We start from the raw sequence: 25,264 nt of genomic DNA on the forward strand, positions 1-25,264 counted from the left end.
TGAGCCCCTTAATACAACAGCCAGGTTGTAAGTCATATCAGCAGGTACACGCACCAGGGAACAAGTGGGTTGTTCCCTCTCATCTCACTCCATTTCTGAAGTCCAAAATAAAGTGGAACCAAACACCCAAATTTACAGAGAAAATTCATGAGAGATATTATGTAGGAATAATCAGATGAAATCTCTGAATCAGAAGTCCCTTGACTTCCTTGTAGATAGACAAGCATTAGAAACCAGAAAAAGAGCATGCCATATCGGCTCCATTCTTATGTTCTTTCTTTAAATATCCAGTATTTTTCTTGACAGAAACAGAAGCTTGCCCAAGTGCAGACATTCTCATGTTTACTCTTAACGTTAGTGTTAGAAAAAGTAAAGCTGGGGGGAAGGGAAAGGTTTGTTTTAAAAGGCATCTACTGTAGCCTATTTCTGTCTGCCCATAAAAGTTACCAGAAATAGACTTAGTGGCTTATTCAGTACCCATTATGTCTACAGTAATCTTATGCTGCACATTTTGTTTAAATAGGGAAAAATAAATCTAACAAGCCAAAAGCACACCCAACTCACACTGGTAACTGCACTTGACTTCTTTCTTTCTGGACCCACAAGTGGACTTGCAGCCATCTCTCCTTTGGATCCCACTGTAGTGCTGCCGAGTTTGCGTGAGACATCCTTGTCCCAGTCTTCTTTCTGTTCACTTTCCACACTGTTTGCCTGAGACCTTTTTGTGTATGACACAGCAGGAGGAATCGAGGGGCCAACTGCCAAATAAAAATAGAATTAATAAATATCTAAAAATAATCACTGCATTTTTCTTGGCCAAAGTAGTCTAAATATAATTCCCCGAGTCCAAAAAAAGCATTTGAACAACTCTGACAGCAAACTCAACACACAAACCAACCTACTAAATTGAGCTGTGACAGCCTGTGTTCTTTTTACCCACTCTCTCTTCACTACCAATTTGCAGTTCAGAATTCCTTCCCATTTCACATCAATATGTAAAACCTAGAAGAACATTTTAATTCTCATTTTAAATCCATGCAATTTGCACAATATTATGAAAAAAGGAATTAAATTATATTTTTCAATTTTTTTTAATTTTTTTTTTTAGTACTTTTTGCTGCGTACCTTTTCCTCCAAATACTATGAAAGGATATTTTCCCCTAACCGTAGGCCTACTTTGTTTACAAGCATGTTTATACTTGGAAAATATCACAATTTTTTTCCCCTCATCATTCTTTAAAATGTTTTGGGAAAACTCCTCCAAAGGTCAGCAGACTTTTACATTTTTTTGAAATAAAATCACATCAGATAACAAAAATGCAGAAAACAATAATGTAAATTAGGCAGAGAAAAGGGCCAAACATTTTAGAAATATTTATAGCAATTTAACAGCTGAGGAACAAAATCATCTTTCATTTAATGCTTTAAATATGTATTCCTTTTTGCTAGAAGCATTTTCACCTGAAAACCATTTCCTGAATACTTGGTAAAATCGTTGTCTCTTGGAAGGAAACAATTTGGCCCCACATTCAAATGTAATGATAATTGGTTTGCTGCCCTTGGGGTTATCCAGAGCAACAGCTGCCATTAGTTCCTAAACAAAAAACACCCTCACTGTCTCATTTAATGAGTCAATCAAGTAACAAGTCCGAAGAATTAAATCTGAGAGTTGCCTGGTTCCAGATTTACCATGGAAATCTTCATACAGAGACACATCATGATGAGCTACCCAACAAATGCACCGAGTGGGGGCACTGCCAGGCTCACAAACCCCTGCCCATTCCCACTAAGCTGTGTCTGGAACTCCACTTGTAGGAAGGTTGTACCCACCGTGGTCGCTGAACCGCCGCTGTTTCTGGTTGGTGGAGATGCTCCGCTGGACCTTCAGGTGGGCGGGCGACTGCACCGAGCTGTTGTTGAGGTCGCTGCTGGGACGAGACCTTTGACCCAAGTTGCTGCTGGACAAGGAATCACCTACTTCAAACTACAAGGAAAACAGGTTTGCAAAGCATAAATGAAATTCAACGCTACTGATACTTTTACAGCATTACAAAGCAAAAAGTTTCAATCAAAGGTGCTTTTATTAAATTTAACATTGTATCCAGAGTTGAATATTCTTCAAGATTAATTTTATCACTTCATCTGTGTTTAATGTGCTTTAAAAATACACAGCTAAAGCTACGTAGTTAATGAATGCACAAAACAAAATTAGAAAAATCTTGACAGAAACAAATACGGTGCTATTTTAAAACCAAAGTGACAGAATGGCTTTCCCTGCCTTTTTAAATTTTAGTTCAAAGCCTAAGAGCATTCATAGCTCCAGAACAATTTTAAAATGCATTGGACTGAGTCAGAAGGACTAAAAAAGCAAGTACTGACTAAAGGATTCTTTATGGGTTTCCAAACATCTTTATAAGGTCTGTAACTCAGCCACTGATTTGTTCATATTTAAGAAGCATAAGTTCTAAGTGAGAGCAGAGGAAAAGACAAATACCCTCTTCCAAGCAATTTGAGCCAAAAAGATTTTAGACAGATTCCCTCCATGCTCTGCCATCACAAGGGAATTCTGGCTCAGAGATGTGAGAAAATGCACTCAAGGATGCACATATCAGATCTACACTTTCTTGGAATTGAAGGAAGGCCAACGAAGCAGCAGGGAAAAAAAAAAAAAAATCTTTCGACAAGAAAGCCTTAGTCTCTATTTTCTTGAAAAATCTGTGTGGTCCCAAAAGATGTACAGATCCTTCTAGCTCCAAAATGAACACGAGATTTTCTGCCACAAATTTATTAATGACTACAATGAAATAACTTATTGAATACTTCAGTATACTATAAAACAGTATATGAGTGAGAAAGGATGAGCACATTTCTGAGAAATAAAGGATGCCACATCTGAGTAGCCAGAAAAAGAATTGCTATTAACTATTTCAGATTTTAAGTGAAAACACACATGACAAGATGAAAACTCAGCGCTTAGAAGTCACAGCACTTCAGATTAACAGCCAGCTTTTAAAAAAATCAATTCAACACATTTACAAGCAAGCATGAACATACTGGAGATTTCATTTATTTCTTCATATTGAAACAAACAAAATATCCTCTTGGATATGAAAAGGGAAAGACATTCATAAGTGATCAATCACAATTTTAAAAAGAAAGTTACAAAATAATTAGTAAAAACATCATTCAACCCAGCAACATATAAAGGCCAAACCAGAAAATGTGAACAGCACTTACTTCAGGTGGTTTTCTACCTAGAAGCAGGTATGTAGCCATGACTTCATCATACTTTTGGTTTACCAAAGATTCATGGATTTCTTCTCTTGAAAAGCCCATTGTGACCATAATGTCTAAAAGTAAAAAGAGCCAGATATATAAGCAGAATAAGTGTTTGGGTTTACTGACAACTTAAGAACAGTGAAAACAGAAAAACAGCCTTATAATTTACAAATAATTAAGATTCAACTCAACACACTGAAGTTTTTTTGCTGTGCAAAGATAAAAAAACGCTACAAACTCCTCTCTTTCATTGTTATTTTCATCTTGAAAACTCCTAACTATATTACACAACTCTTAACTAATTTATACTATATTCAATATTATTCAACAACAAATAAAGCACAGGCAGATAGAAACTATGAACAGCTACTGGGCCAAAACAGCAACTCTAACTGCAGCAGGCAAGAACTGCCTCATAACAAAATCTGTCTCTCCTTCGGTCTGTTAAATTCTGTAGTCTTATTTGTCTTTTACTTTGCTTGTAGATTGATGTCAGCTCAGTGAAGTCACAACAGTAGTTATAAGGAGGCCATTTTAAGGGAATTTCTCATTTAAATGAAAAGAATGCATTTTACTTGTGTGATGAGATTGTAGGTCAAATTCGTAAGAGTTTTTAGCTTGCCTTCCAAGATAAAACTGCCTGTGTGCACCAGATGCAATATCTTTCTGAAAGTCTTACCTATTCTTTTGGTGTCATTGAAATCTGGTTCAGGCTCGGTATATGGCTTTAGTTCTTCTTCTTCATGGCCAACATTCATCCACCGATCCTTCATGATTTGCTAAGAACAGAAAAGAGCTTTAGGCCAACTTGCTCTTTACCACACCCCATGAAACTTGTGTTAGCTTGTCTGCTGAAAAGTAATTTAAAATTCATCATAATCTGAATGTTGCCCTTTCCCTCATACCTTTTCTCCTCACATCTTATTTTTCTTTTATGGTTCACATCCTTATGTTCCCATAAGTTCATTCCTCCTATTTACCATTCCCTATACAATCACCCTGCCTAAAATATCAGAAAAACCACTTTAAACCAGAATCTTTCATTTCGTACCCTTCACTTCCACTGTCTCCTTAATCTCATTTTGCCCAGTGACTGACACTCATGTGCTCTTGGTTAACACCCTAAGATGCTAATGCAATTCCAGTTCTATGACAATAAAGAGCTCCTTTAAATAATAGCAAAGAACATGTTTAGAAGCTAAGGAATAATTCAGGAATGTGCTGATGCTTCCTACAATCATTAGTTTCAAGATCACGATGCCAACTGGTCATTTTTTCCTATGGATCTTCTCACTGCACTTGACCTAAATATGTTTCCAAGTTTGGCTGGAGAGAGAAAGGCCTCTTAACTCTCTCTATGCCATGCAGTTATTTACTTCAAAAATTTCTCCTGCCTTCTTTGGAAAATTTCCTTCTGTTGTGGCCTGGATCTTTTTGTAGGCCTTCAAAATTGATTGTCTGGAATCCCTAATCATCGCAATTCTTCCTTAAGGGCATATTCATCTCTAAACAGCTAAAATCATTTTCCCTCCTACAGCAACAGGCACACATGTCTCTTCAGGGACAGATGCTAATACTGCTCACTACATGGACACAAGAATAAAACCAGTGCCAGCAAATCAAGTTTCCCACAGGCTCCAAATATGCCTTGCAAACAACAAATTAAGTTATTTCTCACCAAGAGCCAAAGGCTCAATTTTCCATTGATACAACCAAATTCTTTGTGTGTAGGGCTGCTGCCAAATTACAGACCCCAATAGCTGTAACCCTTACAAGGACAATACAGAACTTTGTGCCAATTAACATTTTGCTGACAATAACACTTAGATATTTGTTCTATCATGTAATTGATTTCTTGGCTTTTGAGGGCTTTTATGTTCCCTCCAAAAAGGGAAGGATTGTGAACACATACTGCTATACTGCATTTCTGACACACAGAACATGAGCCTAACTTGACAATAAACCTGGGTTATGGATTTGTAGCTTTGCAGGAACAGGAGAGCCTCCCCAAAGAGTACTATGCCGTCCTACAACCACAATTTTCTAAAGATACTGTTAAATAAGTATGAAGTTTAAGCATGATGAAGTGGATGACAGAAGTGACTTCTCAAATTCTACCTCCCTTTCTTGATCCTTCTTGAATAAACAGGCAAGCCTGAAAATTCCCACTTACAGTTTTTCATATCTCTTCAGTAGGTGGATCTAGAGTTCAATGTAACCCGCTCTCTGTTTCCATCTGTTAAATATCTACATTTCTGCTGGCTTCTGTCTTTTAAATACGTGATCTCAGAGGCACACTGAGTTATTGTACAACTCTTAAACAGGCTCTTACAATCAAGCATTTTGAAGCGACACAAACAATCCAATTCCAGGATCAATACTACATTTGTGTAAGTTCTGCTGGGCTTTCAGTCAGCTGATTAAAGAGCAGCAGCCTTGGTCTGAATATTTAGAAATCTGACCCAAACTGTAGTACTTAAACATAAACCCAAACTAAATTTCAACCAGCTAGATATTACTGACGAGTTTTTCCTCAATTTTCAGAAAAACTAATAAAAATCTGATCTGGCTCAAGTCCTCTCTGTGTCAAAATCACTTTGCTTTATTACACTCTGTAATTATAAATCTGCCTTGGAGGAATTTCAGAGCAACACTATGCAAAAAAATTAAAGACTGGTGGAGAGGGAAAGAGGAATTTGTTGAAATCCTGACAGTTAAGATATTTTCTGACAGTACATTTTCCTCACCTCTTCCTGAGAAGATTTACTGATTTATATCAACATTATCTTGTTTCTAAAATGTTTCTTCTCAGCTGCAACAATGAAAAAGTCTAGAGGAACCATTTTAATAAAGATTTGCCTGGTCCTTACCAGAGGACAAGTGCTAAGCCTAACCCATACAGTGTCAATCCTGTGTGGAACTCAGCTTTGATGCTGACGTCACTGACAAACATCTTTTTGGATGGTCGGCCAAAAACACGCATGGGAACTGAGAAGATGTATGGCTGGGACTGAGCAAATAATCAAAAGGCAAAGCACAAGAAAATCCTCCCCACCTAAGATGACATCGTCTTTCTACTTTTAGAAGCTTCCAACAAATTTATACTTTCATTCTAAACACGTATTTTTAGAAGTGTTCAGACAGATTTCTCTCCAAACCACATACCACACTTTTTAGTTCAGCAAATGTAACCTCAGGAATATTTCTTAAAAAAAAAAAAAAAAAAAAAAGTTGTGATGCCTCTCTCTCTCTCTCCCCCTCAGGTTAGCATATTGATCAATGTCTGTTATCAGTGTTTTTGGATGGCTCAAGACCATTGGTCACACGTAACATTTACTTGCTCCCTTCCACACCATCTGACCACCTTGGCCTTTCAGTGAGGCTGCTAGCCAACACCTCTCTCCAGGGACAGGAAAGAATTTTACAAGAGCTGGATAACATTACAATGCCTAGAATGAAAGTGAAATTAGATTTGAAGAGAAACTACTGAAAATCTGCAGGAAAATTCAATAAAAGAACATCTACTTCCCTAAAACCTAAACATGACACAGGTAAACAGTGATCTTTGAGGTGACTACACTCTTACCATTATGTCCTTCAGACATAAATTAGTAATCAGAACATAATGAGCACGTATCAGTAAAGCAGTAACCATCATTCACTATTCTCTTCAGCACAGACTTTATTCAGCTTAAAACTATTTATAAAAAGCCATAAACCAGCATCAGCTTGGACTGAGTTGCATGCAGACAGAGCTCAGTGAGTGCATGCTCCCTTGCCCAGGTAGCCTCCATGCCAGGAAGCATAAGTCACGCCACTACTAACAAAAAGCTGCTTAAATGGGATTTATTCTCTGGAACACATCCACTGCTGCACAAGTATGTGTAGAAAGATGAAACAAAAGTCACTAGTGATTAACTCATGCAAATACCATTTTAAAAGTATTCTATTTATCTTCTGCTCTACTTTCATTGCTATGGTAAGTAGATGTTATTTAAAAAAATCCCTTCCTGCTAAAGAATCCACACAATAGAACCAGGCAGCTTTTAAAGTGAACTCTACACCAATTATTTGTTAAATATCAGCTATGCAGCAAGTACTATCAAAAACATCAATCTTGAACAAAACAGCCCCTTAAAAAACACTAACCCCTTTAGACACCTTACAAGTTGTGCACAGATATTTTCCATATCCCATGAAAAGAAAACCTAATTTACTAACAACAACAATCATAACCCATTAGAAATTCCCAAATCAGATTTTACCTGAGGGACGCAGCAGGAATTTTTACATATATAAATTTTGCAGCTATTCAGAAACAAAGCTACCAGAAGAGGGAGAAGTAAGGCTTGAACAGTAATAACTAGCCATTATTAGCTTATCATTCACTGAGTTCTTAGTGTTTACATGTATTATGACACTAAAACAAACAAAAACCTACTAACATCCATCAGCTAGTTATTCTTCTTGTACCTATCCTTTTTAAGAAGTTATGAAAATGGTCAGTCGAAAAAGCTTATGGTACTGCCTGCTGCTGGTCTTGTTTTTCTGAAAAACCCCAGGAAGATATTTACAATCTTGTCCCATTTTCCACAGATTTTGAACTAGCTCCATTATCTGACTGAAACATGTGGGAACAGTTTGCACTTTGAAATGCTCTTAATTTACTCGTTAGTCAGCTGTAATTAAGGTTAGATTTTCATTGATTAACACTTTCTATTTTCAAGCTGCAGTGTGTTTCTGGGACATTTCCTCTTTTTTTTTTCCACAAGACTTTTGGGCCCTTAAAACAGGAAGAAAGTATCTATCCTGAAAAATTAAGAATTCTCAAGCAACAGTCGTATTTTATTCTTTCTTAATTTGAACCTCCTTTTTTCCAAGACAAAATGACTTACTTCCAAGCTGCCTCGTTTTATTGGATTCAGTACTAGTAGCTTCTTCAGTAGATTTTCACAGTCTGTGGACATATAGAATGGAATGCGGTACTTCCCCCTCAGCACTCGCTCCCTCAGCTCCTGTAAAATTAAGAGTTTTAAAAGATGAGCTCCTGATGCCACAGAAGATCTAAAGCCAACAGAAGCCAAGCTTTCCTGTCGTGACCGTACCTTTAGATTCTGACCGTCGAACGGCAGCGATCCGCTCACTAGCGTGTACAAAATCACCCCAAGGCTCCACACGTCCACTTCGGGGCCATCGTATTTCTTTCCTTGGAAAAGCTCAGGAGCGGCGTAAGGCGGGCTGCCACAAAACGTGTCCAGTTTATTACCAACCGTGAACTCGTTACTAAACCCAAAGTCTGCAATTTTAATGTTCATATCTGAATCAAGTAGAAGGTTTTCTGCCTAAGAGGAAAACAAAAGAGGAAGAGGACAATTTTGATATCAAAGTATAAATATATATATAGTACAATATATAATTTATCAATAAATACAGAAATGTCTTTTCCTAAAACGGTTCACCATCTGCCTCTTTCCCGCAGAATAAAAGAAACTAATCCCCCCACGTACGTTACAAGGACTGAAAATCAGCAATGTTTACTCAAGAAAATATAATTATTAAAAGCAGCTAAACTTAAAAGTCAGCTAGTGAATCAACTACAAACGTTTTATTTTCTGGAAGAAATAATTTAGTTCAGCTTTGGAGTGAAGTATCTAGACATCTCAGAACAGCAGTTGAAGCTTTTGACAGCTTCCTGCCAATTTCTGATGCCAAGGAGAGTAAAACTAATCCTAGACATCATCTACCATTACAGCAGTGTAAATGTTAGAAGGAACTTAAGACTTAAGAATATACCTTCTGCTTCTAAGATGAAACACTTCCAGCTACATGCTGTACCTTAGCATTCTGTGCCAAAAAATCCTCTCCCTTTTATTATTAGTGTTTGCTTCAGCACCAGTAACACCAAGGTGTCAGCGCTCAAGTATTTAAGTCTTTTCACATAGAATGCATTCTATATATCTAAGACAAATGCCTGTGCAACAATCATGTGAATGCTGTGTATATGTGAACATATACACAGATTCAAGTGTACAGGTATCTGGAGAGTCAGTAAACAGTATTTTATATTTATATTTAGTATAAATATTTATATTTATATTTAGTATCACAGGTAGGTAAGAAGATTAAATGGGTTAAGTTACAGAAATACTAATAAATTATTGGGGGAATAAAGTGATTTCTCAAAATGTCAGGATGCTGTGCACAGAGTACAGCAGAACTGGGTAATGTTTATTTATCTAAGTGGGTCCCAGCTCCTTATTTGCATGTCAGCAACACAAGCCGGCACCAAGCAATGCAGGAATCCTAATTTTTCAACAGAAGGCCAGATACAAACCAGAGTAGAGGGTTCACCTTATTGCCAAACAACAGTTTTACAGCAAAGAGATGTATCTCATCAGATGCTGTGCTCAGAAGTGAGCCCAAAAAATATAAAAATGTTTCAGCTCACAATCATAAAAGCAGCAATCTAATTGTCAGCTGATTTGATTAAAAGGGTAAACATGATTTTACCTGGGTTTGTTTGAGTTTTTTTTTAATAATTTTGCTTATACTCAGTGAACAGAAGAGGAGACAATTAGCTACCACTATATCAAGCCAATAGCTGCACAACAGAATTTAGCCTTATCAGGAGTAAAATACAGCCCATTTTTACAAACTCCATCCTGGAAAATGTTTTATTTTTCCACTTCATGACCTGTAATCCCAGCTGGTTCCAGCTGATGTGCCTGCAGACAGACTCACAGAGCTGTTTTCCAGATCTGACAGCCTTCTACACTACTTCACAAAGACTTCATTTTCCTTGTGGTGAAAACAGCACTGTCAGTGCAGCTGCTCTGTGATTACAATAGTCCTTCCAGTTCAACAGCACTCTGCTACCCAAGTGCCCCACACTTTCAGGTTCCTTACTTCAACCAAAACCACCAAGAGATGCTTTTAATATGCCAAATAGAAAGATGATGCTCTTGTTGATTACATGGTCAGACCAAAAAGCATGAACTAAAAGATAAGTTCTGTGCATCACAGGTTGAGCAAAGCTGGAATTGCTTACAGCCCTTTCTACACAAGTTGTTTATAACTATAAAGTAAAAAAGAGACAGTTTTTCTACCAGAATAGCCTGGACAAAATTGCATATTTTCTTACACATCTCTCCAGTTTATTCTGAAATAGCTTGTAAATAATAGAGTTTACCCTGTTATTAAAACCAAAAAGTCATATCAAAAATATCCAAAGTGGTGCTAGACCTCTGCCTTGCTGTGCTGCAACATCAATTGCTCAACGTGCTGACACCATGGAAAGTCAACAGAAGCAGATGAGAATGCAGACACCACTTTAAAGTTACTTTTTCCCTCTCTGCAGCTCCATGAGAAAAATTTTAAACAAGACAGAGATGTCATATCACTTGGAAAGCAGAGATGAAGCAAGAACACCTCCTCAAAGCCACACATTCAGCCTTTTTTCCTTTGGAAAATTTATTTCTCATCAGCTAGGCTGACTGGCTCTCAATCACACTTTACTCTGAACTTTTCAAATGAGTCTAGCATAACTCCATAGCCAAGAGAAGATAGGAAAAAAATCAAACAAAAGTTATTTTGGAACCTGCCTGGCTGTCTTGCAAATAGGAAGGAGATCAGCAGCAGACTCCTCGTGGCAAGTGAATGCTGCAAAGCTGTTTTGCATAAGCTTGAGAGCACGGCCTATGAGCAGTGTGTGTGCTATGGAAGTAAGAAATGGAAGAGAGGTGGAGGCTCTAAGGGGCTCTGGGAGAAAGAGCAAGATGCAGGATGCTGAGTAACTGCAGGGGTTAATGCAGCAAGATTCAGTCACATCGCTGGGCTGAAGGAGCCAGAGGAGGTGTTTGCCCCCCTACTCCCAGTGGAGTGTGGGACTAAGAGAACCAGTGAAGGGCTTGTCCTGGCTGGCCAAGAGGCCCCTGGGTGCAGCCTTCTGCAAAGCACAACAGCAGTGGCTGCAGAGTAAGCTCCAGGGAGCTTGACAAAACACTCACAGGCTCCAAACTGTCAGGCAAGATACAGAGGAATTTTTTTAATCAAGATTTCAGTGAGATCCAACCCTTTTCCTTCCTTGCATTCTGACCTCAGAGTGCTGGCCAGTCACCTCCACCATCAGATGACAACACTCCTGGGGCAGGGACAACTCAGCAGAAAAGGATGTATTTATTATCCATCCTCGTGTGCACATGCCGGAGCCGGCAGATTGACAGGTACCAGGGAACAGATTTGTAAGAGTGAGGTTGAAAGAATGCTGCAGTGCATTATAAGATAAAGCAAAAGATACTGGTGAAAACAAAACTCTCAGGAATTGTTCAACCTCAGCCTTTCACAAGTAATCAGAGACATTAGTAAGAAAGAACCTACACCAGTATTTTCTTTGTACATGTTCAAATACATCAAAGCAAAAGCGCAAGACAGCTTTTAAGTGGGTGAGGATGATGTCCAAGTCCCATGATACCTAAACTTGGCATGAAGACAACTTCAGGCAAGGCTTAGGTTGTACTTGCATTTGCTGAACTCTTAATAATGGCCTGGTGGTTTACACAGATAGATTACTAGAAAGGATATTAAAAAAAAAAAAAAAAAAAAAATCAACTAATTTCTCTTTACCCTTAATTGATTTTTCCTGCCCAAATTAAAGGATATAAACCAGAAATTCAAATGGATTAAAAACCTGCACATATTTCTTATAAATCACTAAGGAAAGGCTGTTTTATATATCCTTGCAATATACTTTAACTGATATTATTTTAAATAAGTAGTGATGGCTGGTATCAATTGATCTTCTGCAGCTTCACTGTGTAGATACCAGCGTGACAGCAGGTATAATTCTTTGGAAAGCATGTCTTTTTCTTAAAGCCAAAACTGGAATGAAAGTGACACATGTTCTATTCTTGTCTCTCCCCTGTTCCAAGAGGCAAGCTACATTATTTTTGTGCTTCAGGAAAACTGAGAATAAAATACAAGTGATACTTCCCTCATTCACATGTTTGAGGAATTCACAGGCAGTGGCAAGGACTAATACACAGAATGAAATTAGGTCTGTATGATAGGCAGCAAAAGGTAAAATAAGTAACAACCTACCTTAAGATCACGATGAACTATGCATTTTTGGTGACAATACTGTACAGCAGATACAATCTGAAACACCAAGATGACCAGTGAAATACTTTATTTCAACTTCACTATAAGTTTTTGTGTATAATTCAGTAATTTTGTTTCCTGATATGTTTCAATAGAACGTAAGAGATCAATAAAGCGTTTATCTTAAAAAATGTTAATCTAAGTTCCTTTCATCAAAGCTTAAATACTAAAACTAGAAAGTCCCTATAAGCAGCTCATTTTCCTACTAAAAAGAAATTTAATGCATACCACTCAAGATAGTTGGAGAAACATATTTTTAAATGCAAATCACCCAATAGCAATAACTATTCAAAGGAAATTAATCTACCCTTCCAACCAGTAGCCAGATACATCATCTCAGATTTTATCTTCTAAAATATCAACTGTGTATCTTTGCAATTCATCCCTAGAACAATTCATTCAACACTTCCATATCTTCCACATATGCAACAAAAACCAAGTCTGAAACAGCAAGCAAAGAGTAGTTTCTTTAAATGTTAAATATATAACTAAATTCTGAAAACCACCAAACTTGGTATATTTATCTGATTAAAGCTTTTCTGAAACAATCACTAAAACCAGGGTAAGAAATGGATTAAAATGAGAAAATCTGTAACAAGAATATGAAAGCCTATTACAGAATAGCCTTCATACAAAACAAAGTGACATGACATAGGAGTACCTGTCATCATAGAAACATCTCTAGATAGAACAGCTGTAAAATTCTAAAATACTCAGAAAAGGATTGACACCTCAAGTGAGTCACAATTTTAAAAAGTGACCCTTAGAAACACTGACTACTAGAAAATGTAAAACAATTTTACTATTTTTAGACAGTACGTAAGAAGCAGGTATTTTTCTCTTTTGGGATTTTTTTTTTTCCCCACTGCAGCTTTAATAAACCTCATCAAAACAATTTTTTGTCAAGTAAAAGAAGTTTGCTCATGCTCACGTCTATCTGAAAACAACACAAATAGAAACAACAAAAGAAGAATGAACACAGTAATTTCATACCTGCCTGAATTTTGAACGAGCCTCTTTCTCTTTCATTCTTCCGTGTGCAACTAGGTAGTCAAACACCTCTCCTGATCATGACAAGGACAAAACATCAGTGTTAATTTTTTTTTACATTTTTATCATGCACAATCAAAACCCACCCCATGTTGCTCCCCTTCTTAAAGGGAAAGGAGATAAAAGCAGGCAAGAAAAATTCCTTTTGACTTTTCGCATTGGATTTCATTCAGACAAATAATAACTAAGAAGTAAAAACGGAACCCTTCATACTAAGGCTTCTTCAATTTTTGAAATAAATTTACTTAACCACTGTGAAACAAACAGAATCAATAATGAAAAATATTCATATCGTGTGTAAGACACATTGGGAATCAGGCAACTCATGCACCAGATTTGTTTTGCACATCTCTAGTGGCTTCACTTAACGTTATTTATATTATTTCTGTTTATTCCTTCTTGTTCTTTTCTGAATAAAGCTGCTCAAATGCCTTTCAGATCCTCATCTTTGCACTGTCTGACAGCAGCCTTTCCTGGCTGGTCACTGGCGCTGTGCTGGATTCTCTTCCCACATTCAAACATTTCCCATTCAGATGCTAAGCAGCTTCTCAAGCAGGCACTCGCCATCCCTCTCACTATGAGCCTGCTGGTTCCCCTTCCTGTGTTACCGATTCCCATCCACGGATCTGCCTCTTCAAGTGCTTTGGCACACATTCGCAAGATAAAATGAGGCACCATGCTCGCCTAAATATAGCGGGTAAATACCAGTGGAGAGTTCTTGCCAGAATCTGTGCCAGATTATCTCTTGATAGTGCAGCATGAACCTCAGAATGGGAACTACCCTCAAGCATAAACCTAAGAGGTGACTTAACAGAATCAAGAAATCCTGCCCTGGGAGCTTGGCTGAGGCTCTGAAGGCCAGATTGGAATAACCCATTAAATCCTTAAGGCTTTTCTACACATGTAACTGGCATTTCAGTTTATCCTTAATGTACATTTCAGAGTCCACTTACCCCCACTGGCATATTCCATTACCAAATACAACGTCTTTTCAGTCTCAATAACTTCAAATAATTTTACTGCAAGAAAAATGAATGAGAGAGAGATTGCAGCCAGGAGTAAAAGCAAAGCACAAACAAACCATTATACTCACAGAATGAGTATAATTTATGGCTGGTGATAACACTAAATCGTATAGAAACTTTATATCCTTTAGGTTAGCATTTTTTGAAAGGGAAAAAGACCAAAAATTAATTTCTAAACCACAGTTGATAATAAAGCATATTAATTCACAATTTATTCAGAAGTTTATGCACACTGTACAAATGAGTTCATGCTGAAATTAGTGCTTAATTTGACACAGACTTTATTTAAGATCATACAAACCTCCCGTTTTGCTAGCAAACTGCTGACAGTCAGAAATCTGAGATTCTGACCAACTAAAAAGCCAAGTAGATACCAGAAATGTTAAGTCTGACTTTCCTCAGATTGCAATATGACCACTCATTTAAAACAAACACACCCCCACCACCGCCCCCAAGAAAACAGAAACCAGAAGCTATGAACGCTGAAAAAGCAACAAACAATTCAAGGGATGAGAAGGGAGTGCCTAGCACGTAATAACTTGTACACCTCGTCCATACCTTGTATGCAACAAGCCCTCTGGCCAATTCAGGACCATTAACTGTCTCTGGAACAAGACTGTCCAGCCCTCCTCAGCCAGAAGAATTGTCATCACAAAGTAGGGCCCTGAAGCTGTGGGGTAGGTGAAAGAACTAAAGCAGAAAGGGAAAATTACATACTTGGTAATTCTAATTTTCTGGAAATATCAGTCAGCAGGAATCTTTCCTACACTGAACTAATGGAGTTCTGCTACTCTCACCTAAGAAGCTCATGCTTTTGGGTTTCAAGAATAATTTCAATAGAAGAGGGGAGTTGTTGGGAGTACTTGATTGACTGGAGAGCTCCTATCTCCTACTCTGTGTAAGGCTTTCCTGGACTGACAAGTCTACCTCCTCTGAACAAAATTCTTGATGCAGAGTCAATAAAGGAGGTGAGAAAATGAAGACTGGATGCTTACTGTCCTATTAGCTCCAAGAAAAGTTTAACAGCAAAACATTCAAATACAGCCAAACAGAGTAAAATGTAAGCAGCGTGAAAGAAAATAAGTCTGCAGAAACGCAGGGCTCCTACCAATATTGGGATGATTCAGAATCTTCATTATTCGTACTTCTCGAAACAACTGTCAAGGAAGCAGGACAATTTCCTTAGAATGTGTTTATTAGAGAAAAATTATACAAAATATGCAATTTTAAATGTCAAAAAGGAGACAGAAAGGCCACAGAAAGTAGCATTAGCATAACATATATATAAATATAGTGCAGTGAACTCCAGAAAACATAATCTACATCTTATACATTACATAAACATAACCACTACAAATAACTACGTACCAAAACCAGACTAATTTTTAAGCTTTATGCCAACAGACACACTAAGTTGCACAGCCCTTTCTGGAGTTTCACCCTGACCAAACCCCACAGACTATTCACACAAGTATTCACTCTCTCTTTCTCTGACTTCTTTGGTGACTGGCAAGCTCAGCCAAGTACCCTGAACACACTGAACTGCAGGTGCAAGTACAAGGTGCAGCACTAGAGAAAAGTCACACACAGATGTTCAGATGGAATCAGATACCAGGAATTCTGATATCCTCCAAGCCCTGCTCACCACAGAGGTGAAGCAGGCAAGTTTGCTTTTCCCACAATTACCAAATTTTACATTGGTCACAAGCAGCAGCAATGACCCCTCACTCCCCCAGCAAGTCCTGAAGATTTATAATTGCTGAAAATCTGCTTTATGATACTGAATCACATAATTATAAACAACTGGACAAACTTAAAACCCTTAGTATATATACTTCACACAGATTTAAAAAAAAATAAACAAAAAAAACAGAAACAAGAGATTGTTGCTCTTAAATTTCTACATTCATGGTTTTATTAATTAGCAGTGCATCAAGACTAACGTAGGGGCTCAAAGGAAAGAAGGCAAATGAAAGAAATCAAACCTGCCTATGCAGTTTGGAGCTGTGTACTTGAGGCTGGCAATACTGATAGGCTTGCACTGTTTAACTGAACAGCATAGCCCCCATTTACTGCGCTGCACACTCTTTGGTACCTTATTGGGCTAACGGAGGAAGCTGAAGTAAGTGAAGAAATGCTCACTCTTCAGTGTAATGCTTAGACATTTTGGAAACATCTTAGCACTACAGTCCTCCTTAGAGAGAAACTGGGCTCAACACATTAACTGTGTTGTTGCTGTTTTGATTCTCCGATATCTCAGAGACCCCCCATTTTCAAAATTAGTCCCATCTGATCAGATGCAACCCTTGCAAAAGGGTACAGTGATGCAAGCCAGAGACTGAAAAGCTCCCCAAAGAGTAGCATTTTAATGTATTTTATGTTTCTAAAATTCTGCATTTATCCTACAAGTTAAGGTTACAGAGCAACATCTAATTGAAAATCAGATTTTGATGAGGTACAATTACTGCAGCTCAAGTAACAATATTACACTTATACTTGCATTATTTATTTCACGCAAGTTACTATGCACTTGCCTTATAACTCCCATAAAAACAATTTCAGAGGGAAGCAAAGACTACAAAAGCATCTCTCTGAGCAAATATGAACAGATGCAGTTTACAAACAAGGGTATGTAACATTATGCACCAGAATTAACTTCAGCAAGTATCTTTTCCCCATAAAACAAGTCATTGTTAAGAAAAAACATCACACCAGGATGTTCTTTGCGAATTTATTGTTTTTCTAAGTATTGGCATTTGTTGCACAAGAATAAATTTCTCAGCTAAATCAATATAAACTAATCAGAAGCTAACTAATCTAATCCAATAGATAGTATAGCATCAGAAGAGCTTCTAAGCAGGTATGTGGAAAATCAGTTCCTCACAAAAATTAGAAAGCTATTTCATGACTTGAAACTATTAATGCTGGTATAAGACGTACAGTAATGAACACATACCTTCAGAAACACAATTAAAATGACACTTCTACAGAAAATAATTTCAACCCTCACAATTTTACATTTAATACAAAGCACGTAGGCATTGACAAAAAAAACCCAATAAGATGTGCATTAGTCTATTCAATATTCTCACAAGATTTACAAGCTTACTAATTGGTTTAAGATTCAAATTGATTTTACAGTGACATGAGATTTTGTTCCACAAGTATTTCTGAATAAAAGCCTTAACAGTATTTGAGGACATTATTTTACATTGCAACTCTGCATTCCATGAAGCACTACTCTGAGACAAATCCCCCCCCATGCTTTTCCCATGCAGAAGCATGTTGGTCATTAACACTTGCAATGCCAATAACCATGTATTTAAAAATATAAACACCCTTAAACAATGGCCACTACACCCCTCAATAACACTCAGGATACATCTCTTCTTTTGCATATAGAAGAATTTAAGCAAAAAGACCATAGTTATTTCCTACAAAGCCAAGTTTGTTACATTTATAAAAATCTGGACAGAACACTGATATTTGTTCTTCTCTGAGGACAAGGCAACCTGCTGCAAAATTATCATCTTTTTACTGACAGAAAATAGCATTTTCAGAATTCAGACACACCTGTATTTTCCTGAGCAGCACTGTCCTTCTCTCTCAGAAGGTGTAAGTGCCCCCTGACTTCTCTCTCCTCATCCTACCACATATTTATAGGACCACTTTTCATTCTTAAGAAGTGCCACCATTCAAAAAAAGCTCTTGAACAAGCATCTCCTTGTTGGAAAGGTGCTGTAGCCTCAAAAGCTTCACTTACAGAAAGAGACAGCCAGCACTGTACTTAGTTCCTAAAATCAGTAGATAGGAAAAAGCTACAAGACTTGAAAAATTGCTTCCCATGCTTCCAGCTTAATTTTCCAAGGCACAAACTGCAGAAAGCAAAGATTTTCCACACCATTAATAACATTTCTCCTTGCTGTCAGATTGATAACTATGTTTAAGATTTACTGTTTTAAGTTACTACAATCAAACCAAAACTATTCCGTTAACCAAGGCTTTGTCTTGCTTTGGAAAACATGCTTGAAAGCTACTCTACTTTCTAAACAGTTACTGAGAAGGGATGAGGCAAAAGAAGCACAGCTCTCAATAGGTAACATATTGAAATTGTTTCAAATCTTCCACACTACTTCACTCCTGTTCTGCTTTTCTCCACAACAGAAGGAACTTAAGTTAGAGGCTCCAAACATGTTTGAAGAATAAAAAGCTTGCTGACCCCTAAAAGGGGCATATCTGAAATACCATTTCCTAATTAAACCTATTAATGAAATAAAAGCACCTTCTGCTCCACTAGCAGTTCGCAGAAGAGCAACAGAATGCTGTTTCAGAAACATCCCCGGTGAAGCCAGTAGGAGACAAAATTTTCAATGCAGCAGATATGCAAAAAACAGACCCGCTATTTTGATACAAATCTGTGTTATGACAAAACCCAAATGCTTACATTTGGGAACACATTACAATAGTGACAGTGGAAAAAGCTAGGTCAGTACAGTATGTTACTATCAAGACTGCAAGTCAACAATAAGCCAGCTCTGTTCTAAACAGATGCCCACTGAGTACAGTGGTAACCATATACTGGATAAACTGAAAACAAAATCAAAAGGCAGGACCCTTCATTCAACATGGGTTTTCTATTTAAAGAGGTAGAGGTGCTGGAGTAAGAAATATAATGTAAGTTAGGACTACCACATTGCATGGATAAGAAAGCAAAACCTAAAATTCACAAGGTCAGCTTACTCAAGCCATCAAATGTTAGGCTATGACACAAGCTAAAACATAGTCTGAAGTCTGCCTGAAGTACCCTGTCCATACTATAGGGCCTGAAAACCACTGGTGAGCAGCTAAGAAGAAACAAAACACTCTTTGCTTTCATACCCGTGACTAACTACAGACCCAGCTTGTATAACACCTACAGCAAGTGAACTATGCGCTCAAATATTCCTGTTTACAAAACAGAATGGTGCATGTGAAGCCATGATGACTCATTTCGCTTAATTAGGTCAATGGCAAGCACTGTAACAAAACTGACTTGCACGTGGTTTCTGCTTTGGTGAATGGAAAGGGGATGGCTTTGTGAATGACCCCATGCTCAAGATAACTACAAATTTGTCTTGTTTGATTAATAATAATCAGTAGTGATTGAAGGTCTAGAAGTTTTGCTGAACTGCATTCAATTTATCAGCTTGAAGTTCTAGAGACCATCCTCTCAGCCATGAGAATTTAGATGGGTTCAGACTCTGGAGTGGTATTTTTGTGCCAGTAACACACTCCAGTGTCCTCTATAAGCCTTCATTAGATAAGTGTCTGTTCCTATTAACACAATGCTACTATCACTGCTTCCCATTCCCAACACTGCCTCTTGAAGAAAAAAGCCCAACCACTTAATAGCCCTTTGCACAGTATAAGCCTGATGACAAAATTATAAAACTTCATGTTGCTGTGATACTAAATAGTACATGAAGAATCAGAAACAAAATATAACAGTTCAATGCAGAAAGAAAAAAAAAGTGACTCATTTCATAGAACAGAAAAAAAAATAATTTATTATTTTACTTACAAATCACAAATGACCTATTAAGAACTAACAAATTATCTTAAGCATGCTAATAAACCATCCTCTCATCCTTATTTGCTTTATATGCACAGTTGCTTCGGTGACTGTGCAAAAATTGTGCTGAAGTTTACTTAAGAGCTTTCAGGCAATCAATATGCATTCATTCAGTCACAGCTGAAAACATATAAAGCTTCAAAACAAAGATTAGTTTTTCTGAAATTCATATTTTACAAATAAAAACATCATACCAACAAATTACTCCATCTTTCAGTGCGAGCAGAAGATGTATGGTTTCAATATATTTAGAGAAGAATGGAATTACAGTAAAATCACTAAATGTAAACAACTATCATTAGTTCTACTATCAGCAGCTTCTAACAGTACCTAACACTGTTTCTCTCCTTGCCATCTTCCCACTCAGAAAACCAAACAACAGCGTGTCCTAGTGCATGAGTATTTTATGTACTATCTGTGCAGCGTGACAGCATCTTTTGTATGCCACAAAAGTCTTATTTATACTTGGAATGGTTTATTGAATTATTATCAAGTATTTTTGTATGAAATACAACTTAACATTAAAACTATTGTCCCGAAGCTGAGCTTTTCTTGCTTAGTTTTCCAGAAAGTTTTAACTTTTTCTCACTGCTGAACACTGAGACAAACCCAGCTCTGCAAGTGTGAGCACCAAGCTAGGTAGGAAACAAGCTACATGAGCAGCACAGGATTTCCACAATATGCTCTGTCACACACTGCCTCTGTGGGTCCCTCTTCTCTAGCTCAAATATTAGCAAGGAGATTTGCTTAATATAGGATAGAGGACTTAAAAGCAAAGCTTCTGCATGGGCTGCACAGCAGGTTGAATTAAAGAAAAAAATCCAGAAGAACTCACTCAAGTACTAGAAAGAAGACATTAAAGCAAATAAAGTAAAAAAGAGGGAAAAGAAAAAAAGAAATTAAAGCAAAGCTGTTTATAACTCCCCATAACCAAAGTTACACAATAAAATAAATTGTAACAGCAGCCAGAGATAACAGCAATTAGTGCTGGCATCTTCCTCTCATTTGTACAGCTACAGACAGCAGCAGTCTAGTATTTGTAAACAAAAAATACCCCAAATTTTTACGATGGACATCCTCCAGTAGGACAACACAACATTTCTGTGCTTCACCCACAATAAAACATACACAGAGTTAAATAGTAAAAATCCAAAACAAACAAAAATCCCCAGGGTTTTGATAAAACCCTTATCACAATGACTATGAAAGACTTCCGAATTTCTATCTGCAGGCATAAACGATGCTGTTTTGATTATATTCACTCATTTTGTCAATTCTGTGCACAAAAAGTAATTGCCACAGGTCCCCTGAGTTCAGCAAATAATTTATTAAAGCTGAAAGAGTATAAAACAAATGCAGAAAAACCCATTAAAGCAACAGAGTTTGGTACTCCTAGTCCACAAAAAAACCAATTACTACATTAAAGAAAAAAATACAAGAAAATTCCACCCTTTACAGCATTAAATCTTGGTTTAGCATGTAGACAAACTGGTTTTATACCTAATTGGAAAGAAGTGTTACTGCTAACAAAAAGAAAAGCTGGAGGAGGAAGGAAGAGCAAAACAAAGCTCAGATAGGAACCACATGGAGTCACAGCCCTCAGACAAATGTGTGCGCACATTATAGGAGGGAGACCACGGTCCCCCAAGGTCACTCACAAAAATGTTGTTTAGCAAGATAAGGGGATCAAATATTTTTGTCAAGTAAATAAAGGATCACGGTTCAACTGTTTACAGGATTTCAGATGTTACGGTCTATTCTTACCTTTTGCAGGCTAGTAGGATTTAGCTGGGTTTTATCTATTATTTTCACAGCAACCTTGGGGAAAAAACCAAACAACTATGAATTACTAAACTCAGAAGAAGGTTTGAACAAAAATATATTGCACCTCTGTGAGCAAGAGATGCACCTCTAAAACATGCATGTGTCTACTTCTATACATTTCATCAAGCAAAATTCTCTACACTATTAAGATTTCAAAGCAGAACTTGGAACTTTGCCACCAAGAAATCAGTTTTATGCTTCTGTCTGTGTTTGGACTGAACAACGTTATCTTGTCTAGGCCCTCCAAACACAAGATTTATCTATTAAAAGATCACCAATATCAATGAAATCTGCCTATCAATACATTTCTCTTCTGTTTTAGAAATGCTTGGGGATGAAACTTCCCCGCCCCAAAATACCATTTCATGCACAACAAACATTTTGATCCTTTCACCGAGAAACTACATTTTAAAAGGGGGTGGGGGGATGGTTAGGTGAAAACTCAGGCACGTCAGGTAACTTCTGTATCCTAGAACAGCTTCTAGAAGAAATACTTATCATAAAGATAGCCAAAGAAAACAAATCAGACTGTCAGCCTTTTTTTTTTTTTTTTCCCAAGGCTTACCTCTCTTCCAGTAAGCACATGCCTTGCCAGCTTCACTTTGGCAAAATTTCCTTTTCCTATTGTTTTCAGTAAGCGATAATTTCCAATGTGAGGATGCTCTTCATTTGTGGATGTGATGGAGTTCCTGCATCGGGGGATGTTTTGTCTGCTACTTGACTTGATGGGCTGGATGTGTGTTTCAGTGTATCCATCCACAGAGGTGTGCTGCAAGGCAGACAAAATAGTTGGGAATTCAGCTCCTTGCATTTTAGACAATTGCAGCAGAATAGATCACAAGCATAAAAAAATGTAAAGGGGAGTCGTTTATTTAACTTTTACAATATAACTGATAAACTCTGGATGGCAGCCTAAGGAGAAAATGCTGCCTTTGGGCAGAGTTTGATACATGTCTCACGAAAAAGTCTGCAGAAAGATTTTACCAGCTCCAAAAGCAAAACTAGTTACCTAGGCAGCAATCTACAAACCATTACAGACTTTTTTAAACATGCCAAACCATAACAGTATAGCACTATGATTGCAGATAAATTTGTCTAATCATAATCAAAGTTAGTCTTTTAAAAATACACTGTACAAAATATACTTGTACCTTGGCATATTTGGGAACAAGGTTTCACTCTATTTTTTTGTTAACTTTCTTCAGTCAAATGACACTACCAATTTCTTTTTTCGAGTAAGCTTTGTTCCCCAAATATATTTGCATCTTTTTAAGTTCTTATTCAAGTAGCAAACTGTCTATATCTTCATTTAAAAGTAACTCTTCCTTATAACTCCATGAGATTGCATAAAATATTTTAAATCTCCAAAGTCTGAAGAACTAAAAGGAAGTTATTTTTAATGCATGCCAACACATCATCCCACATTAAATGTTAGTCACTGAAATCTGCAGTGCTTCTGTACTCTAACTTCCAAGTATATAAGGGGCAAGTTACAGATGGGGCTTGGAATTTTTCCAAGGAGAAACCAAAGTAATGAAAAATGTCAAAGGAGTGCTAAGTGTTTCAGTATTTCAAATACTTTCTAAGAGTGGCAGATGGGTACAAATGTTTAACAGGTAAAATTTAGCTTCTAATCTCTTAAGTTACAGACTTTGAAGGCTGGCAAATACTGGAGATAGAGAGTCTTCCCAGTGCAGTTTTTAGATCTGTAGCAGAAAGGCATGCTTACTCCCAGCTAAGCATAAAGCACCAACAGACACCGGAATATTTTCCCATTACTGATTGCCACAATTAAAAAGTGGATATCTTTGTACAGAGCACTAACGAGCCTGCTGCTAGATCCTTGACCTTAAGCTGTAAGCAGAGTCTGAGGGCAGTTGGAGTTTTACTGCTTCTCCCAATACCCAGCCTAACGTTGGGCTGTGCTGATCTCATTCATCATTCCTTATGGAATTATTTTCACATACAACCAGAATTTAAAGCAGTACTTCCAGCTTCAGTGCGCATTTGCTGGAGACTGAAGTCAATCTCCTCCTGTAAACACTCCGGCTTACAGACAGTCCCACTGAACCAGACAAGATTATTTCAGGACATGAGCAGCAGTGGAACTGGGAAAAGAAGCAAACAGCTGCAACACAACCGGAAAAAACAAGGAGTATACCACAACCAGAATGTTCCTCCCAAATGTAGCACAACCCTGCTTACATCACCTCCAGCATTATTAATTATTCACTATGGCCAAGAGAACAGCCCTAAATATAATTTTGTTTGTCTTTTCATTGCATGAGTCCTTCTGCAAAATACTACTGTACTCCCAACTGCTAAACTCTTTTCCAAATTACTGGAGAACCAAGCAAGCCAGGCATGTTTAGATTCTGTATATCAGACAAATTTATTCAGCTGTGAAATAACGCGCTAGTAATAGTATTTATTCTTTAGAAGCACATCATTAAATGTTTTCTGTGGACTTTGAAAGAGAAGATCAGAAGGGCAGCTCCAGGCAAAGAGGCTTTGAAACAGTCCTTCAGCATCGGACACCAGTCCCACGTGTGATAAGCCACAGCCCAAAGAAAAGCCTCCTCTAAAAATACACCCCACAAAATCAGTATCTGTGTGGTGCTAACAATGAACATTTCAGCTGTACTTAGAACCCCATCCAGGGCTGCAGCACTGTGCTACACAAACAAGTTTTAGAAGTCTTTGAGCCTCTTTACTCACTGAATTAGACCGCCACTACAGGAAACACAGTGCCTACCAGAAGCATAGCAATGCTAATATCAGTTGCCAATTTCCTATGCTTCACAGGATTAGCCTACTCCCAGCAGATACCTGAAGGGATCTCTTAGAGAAACAGTTGGACAGACTCAACCAATGCCACGGGCAAAGAGGAAGATACCTCCACAGGATAGATCATTTTAATGCAGGTTGAACAGGGAAAGCATTATTTAATCAAAATGACAGTATAACAGTACAAAACCCAAAGAGAAAAATAAAAGTGACAAGGTTCATGGTCATGATGATTCTGGATTTTGGTCTTTTTGTGACAGAAAAACTAAGCCACTCTGGATGGGTCCTAATTATTCCTTCTCTAACAGATTCTCTTCAGAGTTAACCAACCATTCTCTCCAGCTATGCCCAAGGATGACAGAAATCATGCATAAAGGTCAAGTTTCTTAGTTTGTGCGCCACACAAAAATAAATATATACAATTTCTGAATTTGAACAGCACTGAATGAAATTCAAATTTTTCTTGCAATAGGCCTCTTTTCTACACATAAACAGCTTGCTATTGTTGGAAGGTAAAGAGGAATTTAAAGTA

At 37.5% G+C, this 25,264-nt stretch overlaps 1 protein-coding gene across 5 annotated transcripts in view; it reads right to left on the reverse strand.

Annotated features, from left to right (window-relative positions):
* The window catches only part of MARK1 (microtubule affinity regulating kinase 1), a 56,703-nt gene that overhangs the window by 11,314 nt on the left and 20,125 nt on the right, over positions 1-25,264 (reverse strand). For 4 of the 5 annotated variants that reach the window (XM_040057968.2, XM_040057966.2, XM_040057967.2 and 1 more), the window contains exons 2-13: positions 22,511-22,714; positions 21,886-21,939; positions 15,619-15,667; positions 14,439-14,504; positions 13,429-13,499; positions 12,376-12,432; positions 8,385-8,621; positions 8,175-8,294; positions 3,959-4,058; positions 3,238-3,350; positions 1,831-1,984; positions 565-758 (exon numbers count right to left, since the gene is read on the reverse strand). In XM_040057968.2, the coding sequence (XP_039913902.1) occupies positions 565-758; positions 1,831-1,984; positions 3,238-3,350; positions 3,959-4,058; positions 8,175-8,294; positions 8,385-8,621; positions 12,376-12,432; positions 13,429-13,499; positions 14,439-14,504; positions 15,619-15,667; positions 21,886-21,939; positions 22,511-22,714 (1,419 nt within the window). Of the gene's footprint in view, positions 1-564; positions 759-1,830; positions 1,985-3,237; positions 3,351-3,958; positions 4,059-8,174; positions 8,295-8,384; positions 8,622-12,375; positions 12,433-13,428; positions 13,500-14,438; positions 14,505-15,068; positions 15,200-15,618; positions 15,668-21,885; positions 21,940-22,510; positions 22,715-25,264 lie in introns of those variants that run through there. The other variant, XM_040057969.2, reaches the window with a different exon arrangement.

The sequence above is a fragment of the Hirundo rustica genome, chromosome 3 (assembly GCF_015227805.2).
Source record: "Hirundo rustica isolate bHirRus1 chromosome 3, bHirRus1.pri.v3, whole genome shotgun sequence".
In the NCBI taxonomy this organism is placed as follows: Eukaryota; Metazoa; Chordata; class Aves; order Passeriformes; family Hirundinidae; genus Hirundo; species Hirundo rustica.